At 44.4% G+C, this 19,125-nt stretch overlaps 1 protein-coding gene across 2 annotated transcripts in view; it reads right to left on the bottom strand.

Annotated features, from left to right (window-relative positions):
• Positions 1-19,125, bottom strand: part of LOC135905920 (transmembrane protein 135-like) — a 192,189-nt gene that overhangs the window by 151,418 nt on the left and 21,646 nt on the right. For both annotated transcript variants that reach the window (XM_065437038.2, XM_065437037.2), the window contains exons 3-9: positions 7,918-8,010; positions 7,299-7,332; positions 7,131-7,196; positions 5,738-5,784; positions 5,490-5,531; positions 3,882-4,305; positions 1,757-1,921 (exon numbers count right to left, since the gene is read on the bottom strand). In XM_065437038.2, coding sequence (XP_065293110.1) covers positions 1,757-1,921; positions 3,882-4,305; positions 5,490-5,531; positions 5,738-5,784; positions 7,131-7,196; positions 7,299-7,332; positions 7,918-8,010 — 871 coding nt within the window. The remainder of the gene's footprint in view (positions 1-1,756; positions 1,922-3,881; positions 4,306-5,489; positions 5,532-5,737; positions 5,785-7,130; positions 7,197-7,298; positions 7,333-7,917; positions 8,011-19,125) is intronic.

The following is a 19,125-nucleotide window of genomic DNA, read 5'->3' as shown; positions in this document are numbered from 1 at the left end:
CAACACGCGCACATTCGCTCACGTAAAAAAAAAAGAGACAAAAAAAGCGTAGGTAGCCTATGAATACAAACACGCGTACATTCAGTGACGTCTGCAAGGGAGTGGCGTGAGTAATACAAGATCAAAATGAATGTACGCGTAGTGGTATTCACAGACTACCTACGCTTTCTTTTTTTGTTACTAGAGTGAATGTACGCGTGTTTGTAGTCATGGCTACCTACGTTTTCTTTATTATTATTATTTTTTATTACACTTTTACAGAGAAAGTGTAATAATCGAGATCTGGGTGTGTGCAACCGTACCAATGATGAAGGCCAGATACCGGCCGAAACAATTAAATGTTTGTTTTTTGCTTTTTTACGCGCGCCTGTACTTCTTTCAATATATCTGTGTGCGCGTGTGTGCTCGTGTGTGTGCGTACGTTTGGCCACCCACATTCGAGAACTGATAATCAGGGAATGCAACTCAGCGGCCGAAAATCCGCAAGAGTATGAAGAGAAGGGGAGGAGGCTACAGCAACAATAAAGCTAAAAAAAAGTTGTACGGATACTGCCAAGATGGTTATGCTCGCTTTTTTTGTATGGCTGAGAAGGGGCCAGCATAGAAGCGTTACCGCAGCAGTACCTGTAACCGCATGGAACGCACATTTCTACAGACACCTTTTCATATAAGTTCTCCGGAGAATATTCGGCGTTTTTATTATTTTTATAAGTATCTGATAAACTTTTATGCGGCGTGTTATAAATCTTCTAGCTAAGAGAAACGCCGTATACAGGGTGGAGTTTTGATAAGCTGATTTTCGACCGGATGGTCTATACATAGGGCTTAAACTCACACAGGAACGAAGGCCAAGGATGGTCTAACGTTCAGCCATATGTGACCTACATTCGATCACGTTGGCTCTACATAATGGGCTTACATTGTTTCCCTCTTAAGTGCTACTTGCGTGCAGTGCCCGGATGCTTTCCTTCCTTCATTATTTTGTTTCTCATCCCATCCTCACATCATTGCGGCCGCCAAGGTCGAGTGAGCACTGGCGCACAGTAATACCGTGCGTCACCATGTACCCGAGGAACAACAACACACAAAATAAAGCAGGTATAGGATGCGCGTAGCGTGGGTTTGTCTTGCACCGTTGCACGCTCCAGTAAAAAGAAAGAAGGAAAGAAAGAAAGAAAGAAAGAAAGAAAGAAAGAAAGAAAGAAAGAAAGAAAGAAAGAAAGAAAGAAAGAAAGAAAGAAAGAAAGAAAGGAAGAAAGAAAGAAATGCCCTAGGCAGCGAATTGTTCTCGGAGGGGACGACGGCGAGGAAAAGGCAGACCCCTCCTCGGTATGCGCGAGGAACGTCGACCTTGAGTGCCTAATGAGCCGCTGTGCGCGTGCGCGCCGCGAGTCTGCTTCCCTGTTGTGCGCAATACGCTCGGCACGCGCGCGAAGTGCATCCTTCGTCGAAAGAAACTAATCCATTGCCCGCATGACCGCAGCCGATTCCGAGACGTCTATAGCTGGCTTCCCGTTGCCACGCAAATCTATTTCTCTCGAAGGTTCTGAAAAGAGAAGCGAACCCTCTTACCTGCCTTGAATGTGTGTGTGTGTATATATGTACATATATATATATATATACATATATACATATCTACATACACACATTTATATATATATATATATATATATATATCAAGGAGAAGAAATGGGGTTAACCGAGGGGTCCGATTTTTATTAGTCATATCATAAGTAGCCAACAAACATATACTCACGCTGTAAAGTCCCGTCAGTCCGCCAAGAAAGCATCCCGTCCGGAGCGCCATCGGGCCTAGAAGCAGTCCGGAGAGAAGCTGTCGTATTCGTATCTTGCGGTATCCCTTGAGCACGCTGAAGCCGACGCCGGCTGCCCATCCAATGGTGCCGAACTTTAAAGCTATCTGCAGGGAACAAATACGTCACAACGTCGAGAAAGAAATACTCCAAGCAAAAATATCACAGTTTCGCCATTTGGGCGTAGCAACGAATGCGAGAGCAACGTGTTAGAATAATACACGAAGTCTAAGAAGACTCGCAGCTGTAGTGTCAGTATGAATTGAAGAAAACGCAAGCTGACCAAGTAATGATGAGCTGCTGTGCCATAGAGGTCCTGTGTCTGAATCCTGCCATCGGACAATTAGCGACTTTACCACCACTTCACCGCACCGGGTATGTTTCAAATCTGTTTTCCCGGACGTAGTGCACAGCCACGCCAATAAATTTACATAATTTTCAGGTTCGAGCTCCGTTATTGTTCCGCACATTTAATATTTAAGTCGGAGAAGACTTAAGATGAAAGCCATGCACTGTCGGTGTTTTGTTTCGTGAGATTAGTTTGTAGGCTACCGTTCTATAAGATTCTAAGAAATAATTTTGTTAAGAATGCAAGACCTGGTATGAGCAACTTTAGTGATAGGATGCTGTGACGATATAACCAGCATATATGGCATGTCGCATAATATAGCAAGGCATATAGCGTACATATACCTAAATATATATGGAACCTCACGACAACGGCGACGGCAAGAATTCTTTTGGAGTGTCCATATAAGTGCGATCGCAATAAGTTTTGCAGAAGTCGGCAAGATGTAGAGGTAGCATCACGCGAAGAAATGATTCTCATCCTCCTGATTGTGGCCGAGTGGTACGAAGATAGCGTAGTGCTACAAGACTCAATGAACACAGTCCTTACTGCCATCATCCAGCGATTCACTGCAGTAGATCATAAATTAGAGAGTATTTTTCTCTACTATACATGACTTCACGGCTTTAATTATCGACTGTACTTTAATGCAAGATGAATGCGAAAACGCAAGCGTATTAAAATTTGATTGTGCTGTCGGTTTTTATTTTATTGCTTACTTGGTCGGCAAAAAAGCAAATCCGAAGCTGCACGTCATAAGACATCCCCTCACTTGTCCAGTATAGGCGAGAACGCATTGGTCAGAACCTTTATCCCGCCTTCCCTCCAACATGAATACGCTCACAGTCCTATTCTTCGTTTGATACATGACTAGATATCAATAAGAACGCACAGTACACTTATCATCCTTCAGCAATAGCTTGTTTTAATTACAGACGTTCATTAACATTGAATACTTCAGCGCGATAGAGCGGCACGAGACCAAGTTTCAAGAACGCAGTGTTCGTTTGCGTTGCCCGGTCTTGTCAAATGTTCTCACGCTGACCATACTTATTCACGTGAATACCGAACAAGCTCAGTTCACAACCATTCTAAAACTTCTGACAAAAATACTTGACTTTTATTTAGGCACTGACCAAATAAAGAGTTCAGAAATGTAGTCTTGGAACCGATACAGGTTCCTTGTTCACAAGGCTGTCTATGCAGCACATGAATAATCGATTGAAGAAATGTTTCACTTTACAAGGATGGTTCTTTTTCTTAATACAAGGAAAGGGGGGAAGTGCCTTGGAAGGGGGTTGAGCACTTCGAGGAGCAGGACCTACAACAGGGAGCCCTGAATAATAATAATAATAATAATAATAATAATAATAATAATAATAATAATAATAATAATAATAATAATAATAATAATAATAATAATAATAATAATAATAATAATAATAATAATAGTAGTAGTAGTAGTAGTAGTAGTAGTAGTAGTAGTAGTAATAATAATAATAATAATAATAATAATAATAATAATAATAATAATAATAATAATAATAATAGTAGAAAAAAATTTGAGAAGCAGCCTCAATGGCACGTCGTGCAATGTCTGTGGCGTGACAGCACGGTCATCGCGAGCGCGTTCGTCACGTGATCATACGTCGCGACAGTCCCGTCTAGACCAGCGTTCGTCGGGCTTTGGCTACACGACAAACCGGCACGACCCTCACCTTGAAAAAATTGGCCAGGCAGCTGTACTGGTGTCTGCAGGTGCAGTGGCGTTCCCGCAGTAGCCGGAACACGCTGCCCAGCACCCGCAGGGCGCTTTCGTGGTCGCACGCGCACTGATCGAGGAGCCCCCCGTCGGCGACTCCGTTCAACGGCAACAAACATTTGGCCCGTGGCGCTTCGTGCTTAGCCGTGCCATTGACCGCGACGACGGGGCTCCTGACTTTACCTCCCACTTTGTTTCCGTACGCGTGTTCGTTGCCGTTGCACGTGATCAAGGGGGGCGTCTCGGTGATTGGCGTCACGTCGCACAATCGGACCAGCTTGTCGACGTCTCCGGGCGCCTTGAGGAGCTCGGCTTCCTTGAGAGCCAGCTTCGCCTCTAGTTGGGCGTAGCCGACGAGCTCCTCTTTTCCGATCAGGTGCCTGCCAAGGACAGGAAGAGAAGGGACTGTTTGATGATATGGCCCGCCACAATGGCTCGGGCTTCGATGGATCTGCGTTGCACTGTCTGCAGGTTTTGATTGATTTTGTGTCACCACAGTTTTGTTCCGACAGGCGTGGAATGAAGAAACGTCTGCATGCGAACCATAATTTTGGTGTAATATGTACTCCTCTTTACGGTGTCGCTCACAACTTAGCGCGCACACGCAAGCACAGAGGGATTTTCCGTACGCGAAGTGCAATGCGAAGCAACTCCACGAAGTTGCCTTCTCCGCATAAAAGATCTTCCTGTGGTGAAGCCAGATTCGACGACTGGTATTTAGGCAGTTACGCAAGCACACGCGAGCTTGCACGAACAGCTTTTGAGGCTAGTCGGGAAGACCATTAAACAGCCCTAGGCTGCACGTGTTACCGTGTTACCATTTTACCGCGAACGAAGCAGGGAAGATAGTGTAGCTGACAGAGACATGTTGTGGCGCCGTGTTCAACCAAAACGTATCGAAACGTTCCACTGTTGCACGTGACGCTTCTTGGCCGGAAAAGCCATAGAATCAGGTAGCATCTATCGTTGCGGAAACATCTGCGCGAGCTAGCAAATGCGCCAACATACGCAATGTGCTTGGACACACTCTTGAGTCGCGTGATGTCGCAACAAGCGTTGCTGTTCGTATAGATCACTTTTGGCGCTCCAGCGAAACAGTACCACTAAAACGTATGCGTTCAGGCTAAACTCTGCTTATAGTCTCTAGAATAGCAAAGACACGCCGAGAGACAAACAGTATGTACCATGGTTCAGGACAACATTTATTATATTTGCTTATATTTGCCGATTTTTCGGTGAATAAAGATAGATGACGTTGGCGCTTGTCCTGTGTTGTTCTCCCTCTCGTGGTCGTCTTAGTTGGCGCTGTTCTTTCTTAATTCATGAACCATGCTTCACCGTTTTTGCGCGTCTGGATACTAGCTTGACTGTTCCACAAGTCGCATTGTAAATGAGCTTATTTTTTCTCGTGAAGCTTACCTTGCGGTATAGCTGTTACATAAATAAACATTTCTACGGTTATGGTTATGGCTATATGGTTATGGCGTTCAACATGTATATTTAAATAAAACACCTACGTTGGTAATGGCTTACATTACGAAATGAATGCTCACAGATGTCTTACCTCAAAACAAGTGGCACGATATCATTGAAATGACCATTCTTCCTGTAATGAGAACAAACACACTGTAGCTGAACTGTGTTTAGAAAGGGGGAAGGGGGAGGGGCAATATGTACACCTAAACAACAATATTAAATATGCTGATTGTTGTTTCATTTGTTTGGCTTCGTTTACTCCCACCAAACCACCAAGTAATCGAGGCTTAGAAATTCAATTTAATCCCAATTGCATGCAATGAAATCCATGCGCACCTTGCATAATAAATATATCCTCCAAGGCTGAGTGCGAACATCGCCACCTATGTAGGAAACAAAAGTTGTGCGGAATAAGAAACAAGCAGATCATTTTCAAATCGAAGACAACGACGATACTCAGGAAACCAATGACAGCCCTGGCATCAATTTTGAAGGGCAATTTTCGCTCTCGTCAGTCAAATTTATCGACAGGTAACGTGTTTTGCTTCTCATTAAGTATACACTTTATTTTTCATCCTCTCAAGCGCGAGAAACACAACGTGCATTTTTCGGCAATGTTGATTTCTCTGCAACTGGCTGCAGAACAAAAAATTCAGAAGGTGAATTGTCTTTTTACAATAGTGAACTTGGCCGAAATCCTGTTGATCTTAGCGACTCTAGAATAATTGAACTCCCTACTCATATGGTTAATGCCAAAATACATTCCAGGAAGTAGTTAGTTATTGGTAAATTATTTAGTTAGATTGCATGTTCGCTCGTTGCTTACCTGGCATGGGTTCTAGGGTGCAGCAGCCAAGCTTGATTGTAATGCGCCGCGATCTAGTTACATTACTTACGTAAGTTGCATTACGTCAGACCGTAACAGTTTTACGTGCACTTATAGAAAGTATCACAGTTTAACGGTTTTTTACGAGTAAGATTTGGGAGAGTCATGGAGCGTAACAAAACGTGATGCTTATAAAATTTGCAAACGAACTTTCTTCGTTTGTTCTTCATATTGAGAACAGGGCATTAAAATACGCGCGAGACTTAAACCGACACAACTCGCTGTGCAGGTAGGCTGTTTGTCAGAAATAGATAAGGAAATTACACTGCCCATATGCGAAAATGCTACCCTCTGTTTTAAACAAATCACCACTGGAAGTGCTTGACGTTACTTCGCGTAGTTAGGTCTGAACTTCATACCTTTTACCACATGTAGTGCTTTTGTTACCTAAAATGTTTTCTTAATTCTGTTGCATCTATTGACTCTTGTAAATGAGCATTTTTCCTCTGCGTGTTTCCACGCAACTAGCGAGTATATTAACTGTGCACGCCTGCGGAATGTATTTTGCCAACGTTTTGTAAGCAGGACAGACGTGTGCCACCATGGATGTTGTGATATGTGCTGCTGAACAGTACAGGGCTAGGAAGTTTTTCAAGTGCGTTAGAGCTTTTGAGTTCTTGTGCCCTCCGCTCTCCGAAGCGAAAATTTCATTGAATAATTGTGGTTAACGTGTCAATAAAATTGATTGATTGATTGATTGATTGATTGATTGATTGATTGATTGTGGTTAACGTGTCAATCAAATTGATTGATTGATTGATTGATTGATTGATTGATTGATTGATTGATTGATTGATTGATTGATTCTATTGTGTCGACAGCATTGCAGAACAACAGTTTCACCTCGAAGTTGGGTACGTCCCTGACGAATCCTCTGCTGCGTAGCATACGGTAAACAATTTCAGAAGCCTGGAAGAAGAAAAAAAATATTGAAAGGCACTGGTTAGGTAAAGCTTCATATACAGGAGACAAGTAATGCGCGGTTGCAGAGGAAGTGCAGCTCGCACTCACCAAATTGAGCATGTACAGCGCCAGAACTGACCTCCTGTGTGAACGAGCGCAGAGAAAGGGAACATACCCAAGTGAATTAGCATTGAAGTCATGAAGGTAAAATTACAATAAACTCCTGCTTTGGCTGTTATCGAAGAAATCACTCAAATAACGACGGTGACTGCTCCATATTGCAACAATATTTCTAAAAGTTAGCCTTTCTTGCGTTTCCCATTCCAGTGATGTTGATTCAAATTATAATGAAGCATCCTGGTGACTTCGAAGCTATCAGATAACTACTCAAACGAGCAACTTTTATTCCCGAACAGGATGAATCATTTTTTACCCCAAGCAGAGTGGTGGTATTCTCGCTTTGCTTCGAAAAGCCACTTCGAAAAGTGACACAGTATCGTCATAGTTGCAGTTTCATTTATTTATATTTTCGTGGCATACGAACTAACGTATAGCCCAGGCCACGCACGAAATTATTTTCAGTTTCTTCTGCGTTCAAACTGTTTCCTGATTTTATGTTTTTCCAACTTTTATCTGTCACGCAGATAACATTGCTGGCACAGTAAAACTTAAAAAGAGTAAATAAAACGCTTTTTTACGTTTAGTAGCAGCGGTGGAATGTTTTTACCTTGCCGGTCGCTCGATCGTGATGGCACAGGCTGAAGAAAGAAATCCACACAGCAGCGTGGACTGCATAAGATGCAGCCGGCCTGTCAACCGCCTGTAAGAAATGAAGAAAGAAAACCAAAAAACGCGCCCTTTCAGTGGCTGCTGACCGGTGTTGGAACGTGTTACGCAATCTGGGGCAAAAAACATAACAAAGTGTACGGACGTCCTGAATCAAACAGAAAGCTTACAGAACAAAAATAAAATAAAAAACCAGGAATACGTGCGGCTTAGCAGAACCACAGCCCAAATTCTAGAGAAGGCGAGGAGAAGGTTGTATAGGCTCCGGAAGTGTATACTTGATGAAAAGAATACACAGTGAGGGGCGAGGGGGGGAGGGAGAGGGGAGGTGAGATGCATGGCCTTATTTCGCGATCGCATACCTTCTTAGTTATTGTGAAACCCAGCCTTAAATTACTACATTAAATAGCTAGGGGTCAGCTTTCAGGGGCTATGTATGACAGCACGCACTACTTGCTGAGTAAAGGGAACTAAGCGCTGGTTTCCCTTTCTGTACGAATTATCAGTCGCCAGTGATGCAACGATTTCATCGGAAAGCGGAACGTTAGTGATAGTGATAATTTACACGCGGCCTTATTTTAGCTTGAAAGCGGTAAGCAAATACACCTCGCGGTTGAGTGCGCGTCCTCTGAAGCGATGCCCGATTACGCGCACGCTTTTCTTTTTATCAGAACATTAGTTACGCCTAATTTGTTCATTGACCTAAAATAGCTGTCTGAAAAGAGGCGAATAAGCATGTTGGATGTTGGCGCCGGTTTGTGTTCCATATGTACCTGATGTTACTCCTGCCCTCGTCTTTGTTCCGCGCCGCTGGCGGATCCATTAAGAGTTATTTAACAGCGAAGCTGTATATGGCTAGGTTTCCATGCATTTTTGTTCTCCGTGAACAAAAACTGTCATCATTCAATGGTTCATACCCCCGTAAGCATTCACGTTCCCGTAAGCAAGCCAAAAATGCAATGGCTCATAGCCCCGTAAGACAGAGGCTACAAGCACTCAGCAAAGTGAAGCGAACAATGCTTAAATTCTTTCTAATCTTGCATACAACATACAGAACAGCACGTCAAAAACGGTCATCTCAATGGCCCATACCCCCGTGAGCAATGGTTCATACCCCCGTCAGCAAGCAAAAGATGCCATGCCTCATAGTGCCGTAGGGTTCATGGCTACTCACTTTGCGTAAATTAGCTGCGATGACACTTACCCTGTCGTAGTGCCATCGCAGGTACGGTACGCGCACTCATTTATTGTCTTGATCGGTGGTCATCATTTCACTCGCAACTGCAATTGCATTATCTGATAATGTCAAATCGACGCACGTGGTTAGAGTTTTTTTTTTTTTTTTCAGAGGAAATATTAGGTGGAGGTCCGATGCGATTCTGACCCCTGTTATCGTTGTCCGTGATCTCAATGTGGATGTGTCGGTGCCGGAACGGGAGCGCTGTTTAAGCGTTCCGTGTTGCAGACATATCCCTTGCGATGCCACACCGATCCGACCCAACCAACCACGCAGCACCGTACGTGCATCGATTTGACGTTATGAAAGAATGCGACTGCGGTTGCGAGTGAAATGATAACCACCGATCAAGACAATAAATGATCTTATGCACACTCCAGGCGCATTTTTGCTGTCGTCGTTGCCATGGTTTCTTTTTTTTTATGGGGTTTTTACGTGCCAAAACCACTTTATGATTATGAGGCACGCCGTAGTGGAGGACTCCGGAAATTTTGACTACCTGGGGTTCTTTAACGTGCACCTAAATCTAAGTACACAGGTGTTTTCGCATTTCGCCCCCATCGAAATGCGGCCGCCGTGGCCGGGATTCGATCCCGCGACCTCGTGCTCAGCAGCCCAACACCATAGCCACTGAGCAACCACGGCGGGTGTTGCCGTGGTGTTCGGTATAAAGTCCAAGGGCGATTACACCGTCGCTACGTGCCGTATACTGTATGTGCGAGTGAAAACGTGCGAGGCTCAGCTGCCGATGGCGGCTCAATTTCGCTTGCGCAAGGAAGGAAAGCGGGAAGGAAACGTGCCATCTTCCGTCGCGCGTAAGGAACTGGGCGGAAGGGGAGGTAGGGGGGGGGGGGGGTAGCGTTGTACTTCGGCGGCAACTGCATATGACGCGGCATATGGCGAATTACTATTTTGCAGTAGTAATTCGCTCTATGTACAGGGTGTCCCAATTATAACTTTAGCCAGAGTTTTAAAATATGCGAATGCCACGTAACTGGGCAGAACCAAGATAATGTTGCTTGCCGTCGCTTAGAGATTCTCAGATTATTATTTTATTCAGCTTAATTAGATAATTAGTCTTAAATAATTAATAAAATTCTCAACCATTATAATTAAACAGAAAGTGTCAATGAGGAAATTGTAAAGCAACATGAAAAACTCCCCATACAGCTTTCTTTTCCTCAATACGTCCTAGATAAAGGTGCTTTCGGAACGCGAAAGAAGTCCGCAAATACACGCAAAGAGCCTTCAGCGGGGTCAGTTGCGCGGCAATATTCTCTCTCACTCTCTCCCCCCCCCACACACACGCACACACTATATATATATATATATATATATATATATATATATATATATATATATATATATATATATATAGAGAGAGAGAGAGAGAGAGAGAGAGAGAGAGAGAGAGAGAGAAATTTGCCGTGCAACTGACCCCGCCGAAGGCTCTTTGCGTGGATTCGCAAGCTTATATATATTATGAGAGATAGATTAGATTGTTTGCGGTTAGCTGATATGGCATAGCGTCGCACGCTACCTTTTCCAGGTGTCCCAAGCCACAGTGTGTTTCTTATTTGCAATGTGTCATCATATCGAGTCAATAGAGTTAGCACAAGTCAATTCCCCCTTTGCTGCGATTAACACTAAGACACTCGGCTGCACTCAGAAGGCATAGCATGGCGTCGGAACCGGTAGCGCCATCTATATTGAGCCCCGCAACCAAACTACTGTAAACCACGGCATCCTCCAAGCTCAGGTGGCGCGCATTGTCAGCGCGCGCCCCCAGTACTCGGAGGCCATGTGTAAACGTTTTGTATACGCGGGGGTAAAGGCTTCGTGCAAGCGGCCTCTCGTGCTGCGGGGAAAGCACCACCGTCCTGCTCGGCGAGCTAGCAAGTACAGGGGCCATTCCCCCTCTCTTATCAAAAACGAGACTCATTTCCGATACATTGTAATCTGGGCTCCATACACACAAGCTGCTAAGAGACGGTTCCGTTCCCCAGCCGCATTAATGGCATTCTGGAACGTACGCCAGCTGCTATCGGTCCAGTGACCTAGTCTATATTGATGCACGTGATTCACGGGCCAGAAAAACTCCGGCAGCGCTTCAAGCAGCCGCATAGATGAAAATACTTCCGGAAAATTTTCGAAGGTACGACGTGTTATCTCATCTGGCGGTTGCTGTCACCGAAGCAGCGACGGCGTGAATGGGCACGCGCAGGAAACCCCCTTGTTACGTGCCTCGCATAGTAAATAGCCGTTTCGTCTTATCAGCTCGAGCACGTCCGTACGAATGCCTGCTTACATAGAGGACTAACTTCAGGGCCAGTTGGTCTTGCGTAACTGGTGAAGTTGGTTGGTGCTAAACAGAGACGAACACCCGTATGTAGAAAGCGAGAGTACCCGTGTCAAGGCGAATAATAATAATATATGGGGTTTTACGTGCCAAAACCACTTTCTGATTATGAGGCACGCCGTAGTGGGGGACTCCGGAAATTTTGACCACCTGGGGTTCTTTAACGTGCACCTAAATCTAAGCACACGGGTGTTTTCGCATTTCGCCCCCATCGAAATGCGGCCTCCGTGGCCGGGATTCGATCCCGCGACCTCGTGTTCAGCAGCCCAACACCATAGCCACTGAGCAACCACGGTGGGTCACACACACTGTTCACCAATCCCTTTGCTTGCTTGTATTCTACGTCGCCCTGACACACCTGGGGTCTTGAGAGAGGAAACAACGTGCCCAGATATCAGTCTTATGTGCACGCTTACGTAATCGTTCTTGAACCACGTGAGAAAAAAAAAGAGAGAAAGGAAAACTGATCGCTTCAAGGGTATAACGGTGCCACGACGGGACTTCCTGTGCGAAAGCGAAATAAGGCGACCACATTACGAATATGGCCTATTTATATTATGCCAGCGAGAGGCTGTTGCAGCGCGCATACAAATACGTAATAGTGATAAGGAATAAAGCCGCCTTTGCAGTTTTTCTTTACAATATAAAGCGCGAACTCTCGCGAATACAAAGAAACAAACATGGGAACGCCTTTCTTTTTTAGCGTATTAGTATTTCCTCTATGTGTGGCCTAGAATTGGAGCCGTTTAATAGCTGGCCTCTTCCGGTATAGAATGGGAAGAAATTGGGCGCTTTGTGGAGTCAGCTGCGGAAGAAGTCTGTAGTCACTGAATCAAGGAAAATAATTGAAGTGGCTCGAAAGTGTCAACTCCGTGTTCTTATTCTTTTTATTTTTAGCCCTGGTCTTTTTTTTTTCCTTCTACTATGTATTTCAACATAAACGGGAAGTAATTAGAACTCACGAGTAAAAAGAAGGCTGCCAATTACAAAGAAGGCAGACAACTTGAATTCTGATATGTTTTGCATATGTCTGGGATTTCTTTCTTTCTTTCTTTCTTCTTTCTTTCGTTCTGTAATGGCGTGGCTCAGTGCAAATAGTGTATCTCGTATCTTATTACCCAATTTACCGTAAACATTTCACCTTAGACGCACATACTCACAGTCTGCCGCAGACATCTTCAGCACTATTGTACGCAAGTATACATTGTATGCCCAAAAGACAGCATATCGTGGTACAGCCTCTCGTAAAAAAAAGAAAGTAAAAGACAATCGGCCGTCGTCGGCAATGAGCAACACTCCCTTTAGACAAGGTGTGCTCGCACACCATTGATACAACACCGCATTGGTGCACGCTACCCGGAATCGCGATGTTAATTACCGTGTTGGTCGTGCGCATAATTGCGAACTGGACCGTTCGATTTCAGTATGCATGAAATAAGCACTCGAGGCGTTATTTCCGGCGCGCACTCCCCTCGTTTCGTCGCTGCCTCGGTATTTCGGGTCACGTGACGAGAACGCTGTGACCTCGTTTGAAATGTGCCCCCCGCATCCGCCGAACTGTGACAGACAACCCCGCGGAGCTCATCTCGGCGCTGATTACATCAAGGGCACTGCTTGGCGACCTGCCGCACTGTCGCCTTGACATACCCGCCGTGTTTGCTCAGTGGCTATGGTGTTAGGCTGCTGAGCACGAGGTCGCGGGATCGAATCCCGGCCACGGCGGCCGCATTTCGATGGGGGCGAAATGCGAAAACACCCGTGTGCTTAGATTTAGGTGCACGTTAAAGAACCCCAGGTGGTCAAAATTTCCGGAGTCCTCCACTACGGCGTGCCTCGTAATCAGAAAGTGGTTTTGGCACGTAAAACCCTAAATATTATTAACAGTGTGTGTGTGTGCGCGTGCGCGCGTCCCAGCTGACCTTAGCCAAAGCTGTTAAAATTTCTTAAAAGGCACGGTACGAGATATTACTTTAAGACCACTGACGACCGAGCACCGTAAGTCTTTTAGTCGTACCTTGCGCAATTATTTTTCTATAATTTTATTTGTTTATTTTTGAACAACTTGTCGCCTACGCGCACGACTTTATTTGCTTCGCAATATTTGATATTTATATGGGGCAGAAACTTGGAGGTTAAGAAAAAAGCTCGAGAAAAAGTTAAGGACCGCGTAAAGACCGGTGGAATGAAAAATGTTAGGCGTAACGTCCAGAGACAGGAAGAGAGCTGTGTGGATCAGAGAGAAAACGCGGATAGCCGATATTCTAGTTGAGATTAAGAGAAAGAAAATGGAGCTGGGCAGGTCATTTAATTTGTAGAGTAGATAACCGGTTGACCATTACAGTTACACAATAGGTGCCAAGAGAAGGGAAGCGCAGTCGAGGACGGCAGAAAATTATGTGGGCGATGAAATTAGGAAGTTTGCAGGCGCAAGGTTGCAATCAGCTAACCCAAGACACTGAAGGGTTAACTGGAAATCGCAGGGAGAGGTCTTCGTCCTGCAGTGGTCATAAAGATAGGCTGATGGTGATGATTTATTTGTTACGTTCACATTCTGCTTTTTTTTCTTTCATTGGTTAATTGTTTAACATGTATACATGTAGATACGCAAACGACGCTGTCACACGTGTCGGAATCGTGTGATAAAAAAAAACAAATGCAGAAAACGAACACAGGTGTACCGTGATTGCTCGTCGTTACTTGTAGTGTGTTTCTTTGTGTGTGCATTGTTCTTTGCAAATAAAATTTGCGCGCCGTACTTCAAACATCAAAACCAGACAGCTTAACCCTTCAACCGCCAATCCTGAGCTATACTTGTCATGGGAAGTTGTACGAATATCGCCAATGACCAGTCGCACTCGTTCAGCCCGATGTTGTGCTAGCAGCTCCAGCTTCCAAAAGCAACTTATGGTCGGTATTGAGGGAAAAAGCTGCCCTCTAGAACCGCGTTAATTTTTTTAATTTTGTAATAATTCTAACCAGAAACAAATCAAGTAACACATTTCAGAATTAGAATTAATGACAGAAGAGATTATGACTACATAAAAATATTTGAGAAATTTGGCAAGTTTCTTTTCCGGAATCAATTTGGGGTTTAATGGGTTAAACATAATAATATTTGGGGTTTTACGTGCCAAAACCACTTTCTGATTATGAGGCACGCCGTAGTGGAGGACTCCGGAAATTTTGACCACCTGGGGTTCTTTAACGTGCGCCTAAATCTAAGCACACGGGTGTTTTCGCATTTCGCTCCCATCGAAATGCGGCCGCCGTGGCCGGGATTCGATCCCGCGACCTCGTGCTCAGCAGCCCAACACCATAGCCACTGAGCAACCACGGCGGGTAACGGGTTAAACAGGCGCGTTGCTGCACTGATGCAAGTAGATAGTACAGTAGTGTGGATCCGTATACACTGTTAGGTTTCGAAATATACGGCACCGTATGAATCTCAAAAATCTGCCTTGCGTGCTGTACACCCGGAGAAAATTCGACAATAACGCGCTATTATGAAAAGCAGTCAATAAATTTGGGAGCCAATTTCAATGGCAGCTTCCATTAACGTATACAATGCAGCTATGACAAGATTTTGGGGAGTCTACTGATATATACAACTGAGATTCAAAATCCAGTATCTGCACGAAGTACAAATCGATGCGCCGGTACCCTTGTATCTGTGACTGGATTGCATTTTTTTGCCAGAATACTGCCAATTCACTAAGGTACAATTTCAAACTATATTGCGGAGCTATGTGCACAAGCAGTGTGAGAATATTACCTATATTCGTTATTACCTTTTTTTTCGTTTATTTTATCAGCTTTCCTAGTATACATTTCGCTACCGATTGTACTGCGCGTCTAAGTGATTGCCACTTGAAGTGGCGGCAACATGGAACACATTTCATCCATATAATTACAGCACGAGCATTGCGCTAAGCGAAGGGAAATAGAGACGTGCGTTTCTCCTTTAAAATCGTTACATAGGAAAAAAGATACTTTGCGTTCATCGATGCTCTGTTCTTGCTCAAATTTTGCAGTAAGATCGCATATTATGGTCCGAATCATTCAGTGTAACACTTGGGACTGTTATACTTTGCCTGTGGTTCGTCAAGAAGAAAAACAAAAGCTGCGCATTTGCCTCCCTCGGCGCCACTCGGATGCACACTCGAGAAAATAATGGAATCCGTTTTCGAATTACTTGCTTTCCCGTACTGCATAAAGCCGAAAGTGACACAGCATGACATATTTTAAGCTTCACTCACTGCGGGAGGCACAGACAAAGGCAAATTCGTACTTTTCTTTTTCTTGACAAACCGGGAGAGTAACTGCGCCAAGTGGACAATGATATATTGAACGTTATATTGAAGGAGTCGGACCTTAAAATGCGATCGTGTTGAAGATATTGAGCAAGAACAACGCAGCTGTAAGCTCGATCATTATTTTCGTTTTCTTTTACGATTTTAAGAAAACGGCGCACGCCTCTGCATACAGGCTGTTTCAGGAGATTGCGCTCGGATTTCATTGATAACATGGAAGACGTGGTACTTAAGTAATTTTCCCGAGATTGCTCATGCCAGTCAATTAATCAGTCAAAGAACTTTATTAAGAAGTCCTGCGAGTTAGTGGGACGGGGCCATCAGACATTCAATATTACCCGATGTTGAATTAAACAAATAGGGAATGCAATGAATCAAGTGGTTAAATAAACGATTATAACAATATCCGCAACTGTTTAACCTAAGTCGAACGATCGATGCCACTGCGAGAATTGAAGCCTGTCGTGCGAAGCGACCTAAACGGTTCCATAGTTTCGAAATGCCGACGCATCTTATTTCTGTGGAGTAATGAATACCAACCAAAGAGCCCCATATCTGTGACGCCCTTGTAAGGAACACCCAGTCACGTCAACCATGAAAGACTCCTAGGAGCGCTGTGCTCTCCGACATGTAATTTTCGGTTTTCGTGTTGAAGTTAGCCGGTTTTCATTAACCCGCAAGATTGGAAGCGTCATCTTTAGGCAAGCCTGGAAGCGGTTATGCATGAACTTTCGGCAATTTTGATTAAATGGCAATATTAATTTGCCTGCGTGCGGTAATTTATATGGAGTAAGACGAATTGAATTTCGCGGGACAGAAATTTGTAATCAACTACTCCTAGAGGTTAAAGTGGCACGAAACTTTAAATACAGCGCGAAAATATTTTATTTCCAATATCAATATTTGTAAACGGTCCATTTCGCTCGCTGTCGTCAGTGTATTCTACTTCTTTTACTTGTTATATTTTGTAATGACGTGATCATGGACCCGCCATGTTGTATTCTTTTTTTCAGATTTTATTATTTGTATACATATATGTTTGCACTGTTGACCTGTTCGACGCATCCTTCACTGGACCGACCCCTAGCCAATGTAGGCTTATCGGTCTAGATAGCTTGTAACGATCTCTTGCGATTTATCAATAAAAAAGTGAATGAAAGAAAATATCTCGCATTCGCATCAATTGTCTGTTTCGGCTAAAACTTTAGACACACTTTTAATGATTACTTGTCTAGTTACTACTTCGAGTCGCCTTTATTAAGAATATCTGCATCTGTACGTGGACATATGTATGCCTATATAAACATGATGGTTCGCCGGAATTGCGGTGCAATAGCTTTGTTCTAAGCAACCACAACAACCAGTTGGCCTCGTTCCCGCTGCCGAGATGCCCGCGGAGTGTCAACAAGGGCCGTAGTGCACTGCCCGTTGCCTGCGGGGTGCCAACCTCTTTGTAGTCCGGAGTCTAGCGCTTCGTCCATGGTTGCAGTGCCACGCTCGGAACAATGGCGTGGTTAAGCAGTATAGAAATAACCATTCCTTTGTTTTTGTCGTACGGGGTAAGACGAAGACCTCTTTTGTTATCCCATTAGCAGTTGAGCAGTTCTTCCATTGTCCGAGGCTCGAGTTACGAAACGAGCTGCAGCAGTTTACAGCAGTTTATTCACGCGTTACCATTTATAGTAAAAGTCTGTAGAAATGCTTCTCAAGGCCCTTTCAGCTGTGTTTTTTCCCCCACTCAATGTCATGGTCCGTACACCCGTGGGGAGAAGTTTCCAGCCGCTTTGGCTGTCCAAATCTGATGAGGATGCTATGGTTGTTGATTAAACCGATTAGCGATGTTCTGTGTTCTTATGCTTCAATAGTTGTCGATTACTGCGGAATGGCTCTGCGATCCGCAAGCCTCCTGCTTAGCTTAGATGGCTAGAGTGACTGTCAGGGAAAGGCGTTGGTTCCGTGTACGATCCCCGGACAAGGTCTGATTTTTCTTGGCAGCGAAGCTTTCTGCCAATTTCGCTAAGCTTTCTTTATGAGAAAATCGCATGGCTTTCCTTGGTAGCTTAGTGATACAGTTTGGCGAATGACTAGCGTCCCTTTCACGCAGTTTTACAGCGTACAATCGTTTTACAGTTCAGAACAACGTCCGAGGAATGAATGAAAGATCGGTGATGAAAGATCGAATAATGCTCCTCTTGGTCCTTTCTTCCTTAGCTTTCGTAATTAATCACGAACAGGAAGAAGAGAAAAGAAACCATGACTGTAACAAAGGTACGCTACACAGGGGGAGAATAAACGCAGATAAATATTTTGTGACGCTATCAATTAGCCAAACTGTACTGGCTTCGTAGAAATGATTTCACTGGTTACATCTATGTTTCAGAGGCTACAGCGATCTTTGTATGAAGCAAACGCAAGCACAAGCTTCGATATCCCGGAGAACGTATAAATGCGCGGTAACGCAAGTCACGTGGCGCTGGTCACGTGGCGCCTTGCAAGTCTTCCCTGGGAAGCAGGTAATCGCTATATGGTGTCGCACGCTTTTCACACTACAAGCAGTTGCGTGACACTTATATGACCGCTTCGCGAAAGCATCGCTTCTCAGATTTCAACATACGGGATGGATCTGCATATTTTTATATATATATATATATATATATATATATATATGTGGTTTTATATGCGCTCTACAATATCGGATGTCCTTTAGTAAGCTTCATCGCAACGCATATATGTATTGCGGCGAAATAATTTTGCATGTGAAAACAAAAACAACGGGGATAAACGGAGGCCTCAGGAGAGCATTTGAGATTACAATAAGGCGAGTGGCGTGGAAACTCCAGGACAGCAGGGAATCAAAGCTGGAACCGGAGTGGTACGTAGGTTGGGGCCGCTGAGGTTGGATCAAACTGGCAAGCGTTCACATACAAGATCGCCTGTCCGCTGTCGCGGATAGCCTCAGCGAGCCCGCAACTCAGGGCCAGTCCGGGTCCCAGAGTCTTGTCTCCGTGACCCCGGCCAAGTACTAAATACGGGCACGCTGTTTATTCTAAGAAACGCAAATTATCACTTCCCTTCACCATAGTACAGTGTGGGCACTTCACCGCATTATAGAACTGTATTGCGGTGAAGCCTGTATAGAATGCCTAGGAGCTCAATTCTGTTACAGCCGGTCAGCTTAATTGCACTACTTCAGCGAATGATGACGTATCTCGATGACGTAGCGGAGCTAATTTAGGCTTGTCA

This window comes from Dermacentor albipictus, chromosome 5 (genome assembly GCF_038994185.2).
Source record: "Dermacentor albipictus isolate Rhodes 1998 colony chromosome 5, USDA_Dalb.pri_finalv2, whole genome shotgun sequence".
In the NCBI taxonomy this organism is placed as follows: domain Eukaryota; kingdom Metazoa; phylum Arthropoda; class Arachnida; order Ixodida; family Ixodidae; genus Dermacentor; species Dermacentor albipictus.
This window is presented reverse-complemented; position numbering and strand designations above follow the sequence as displayed.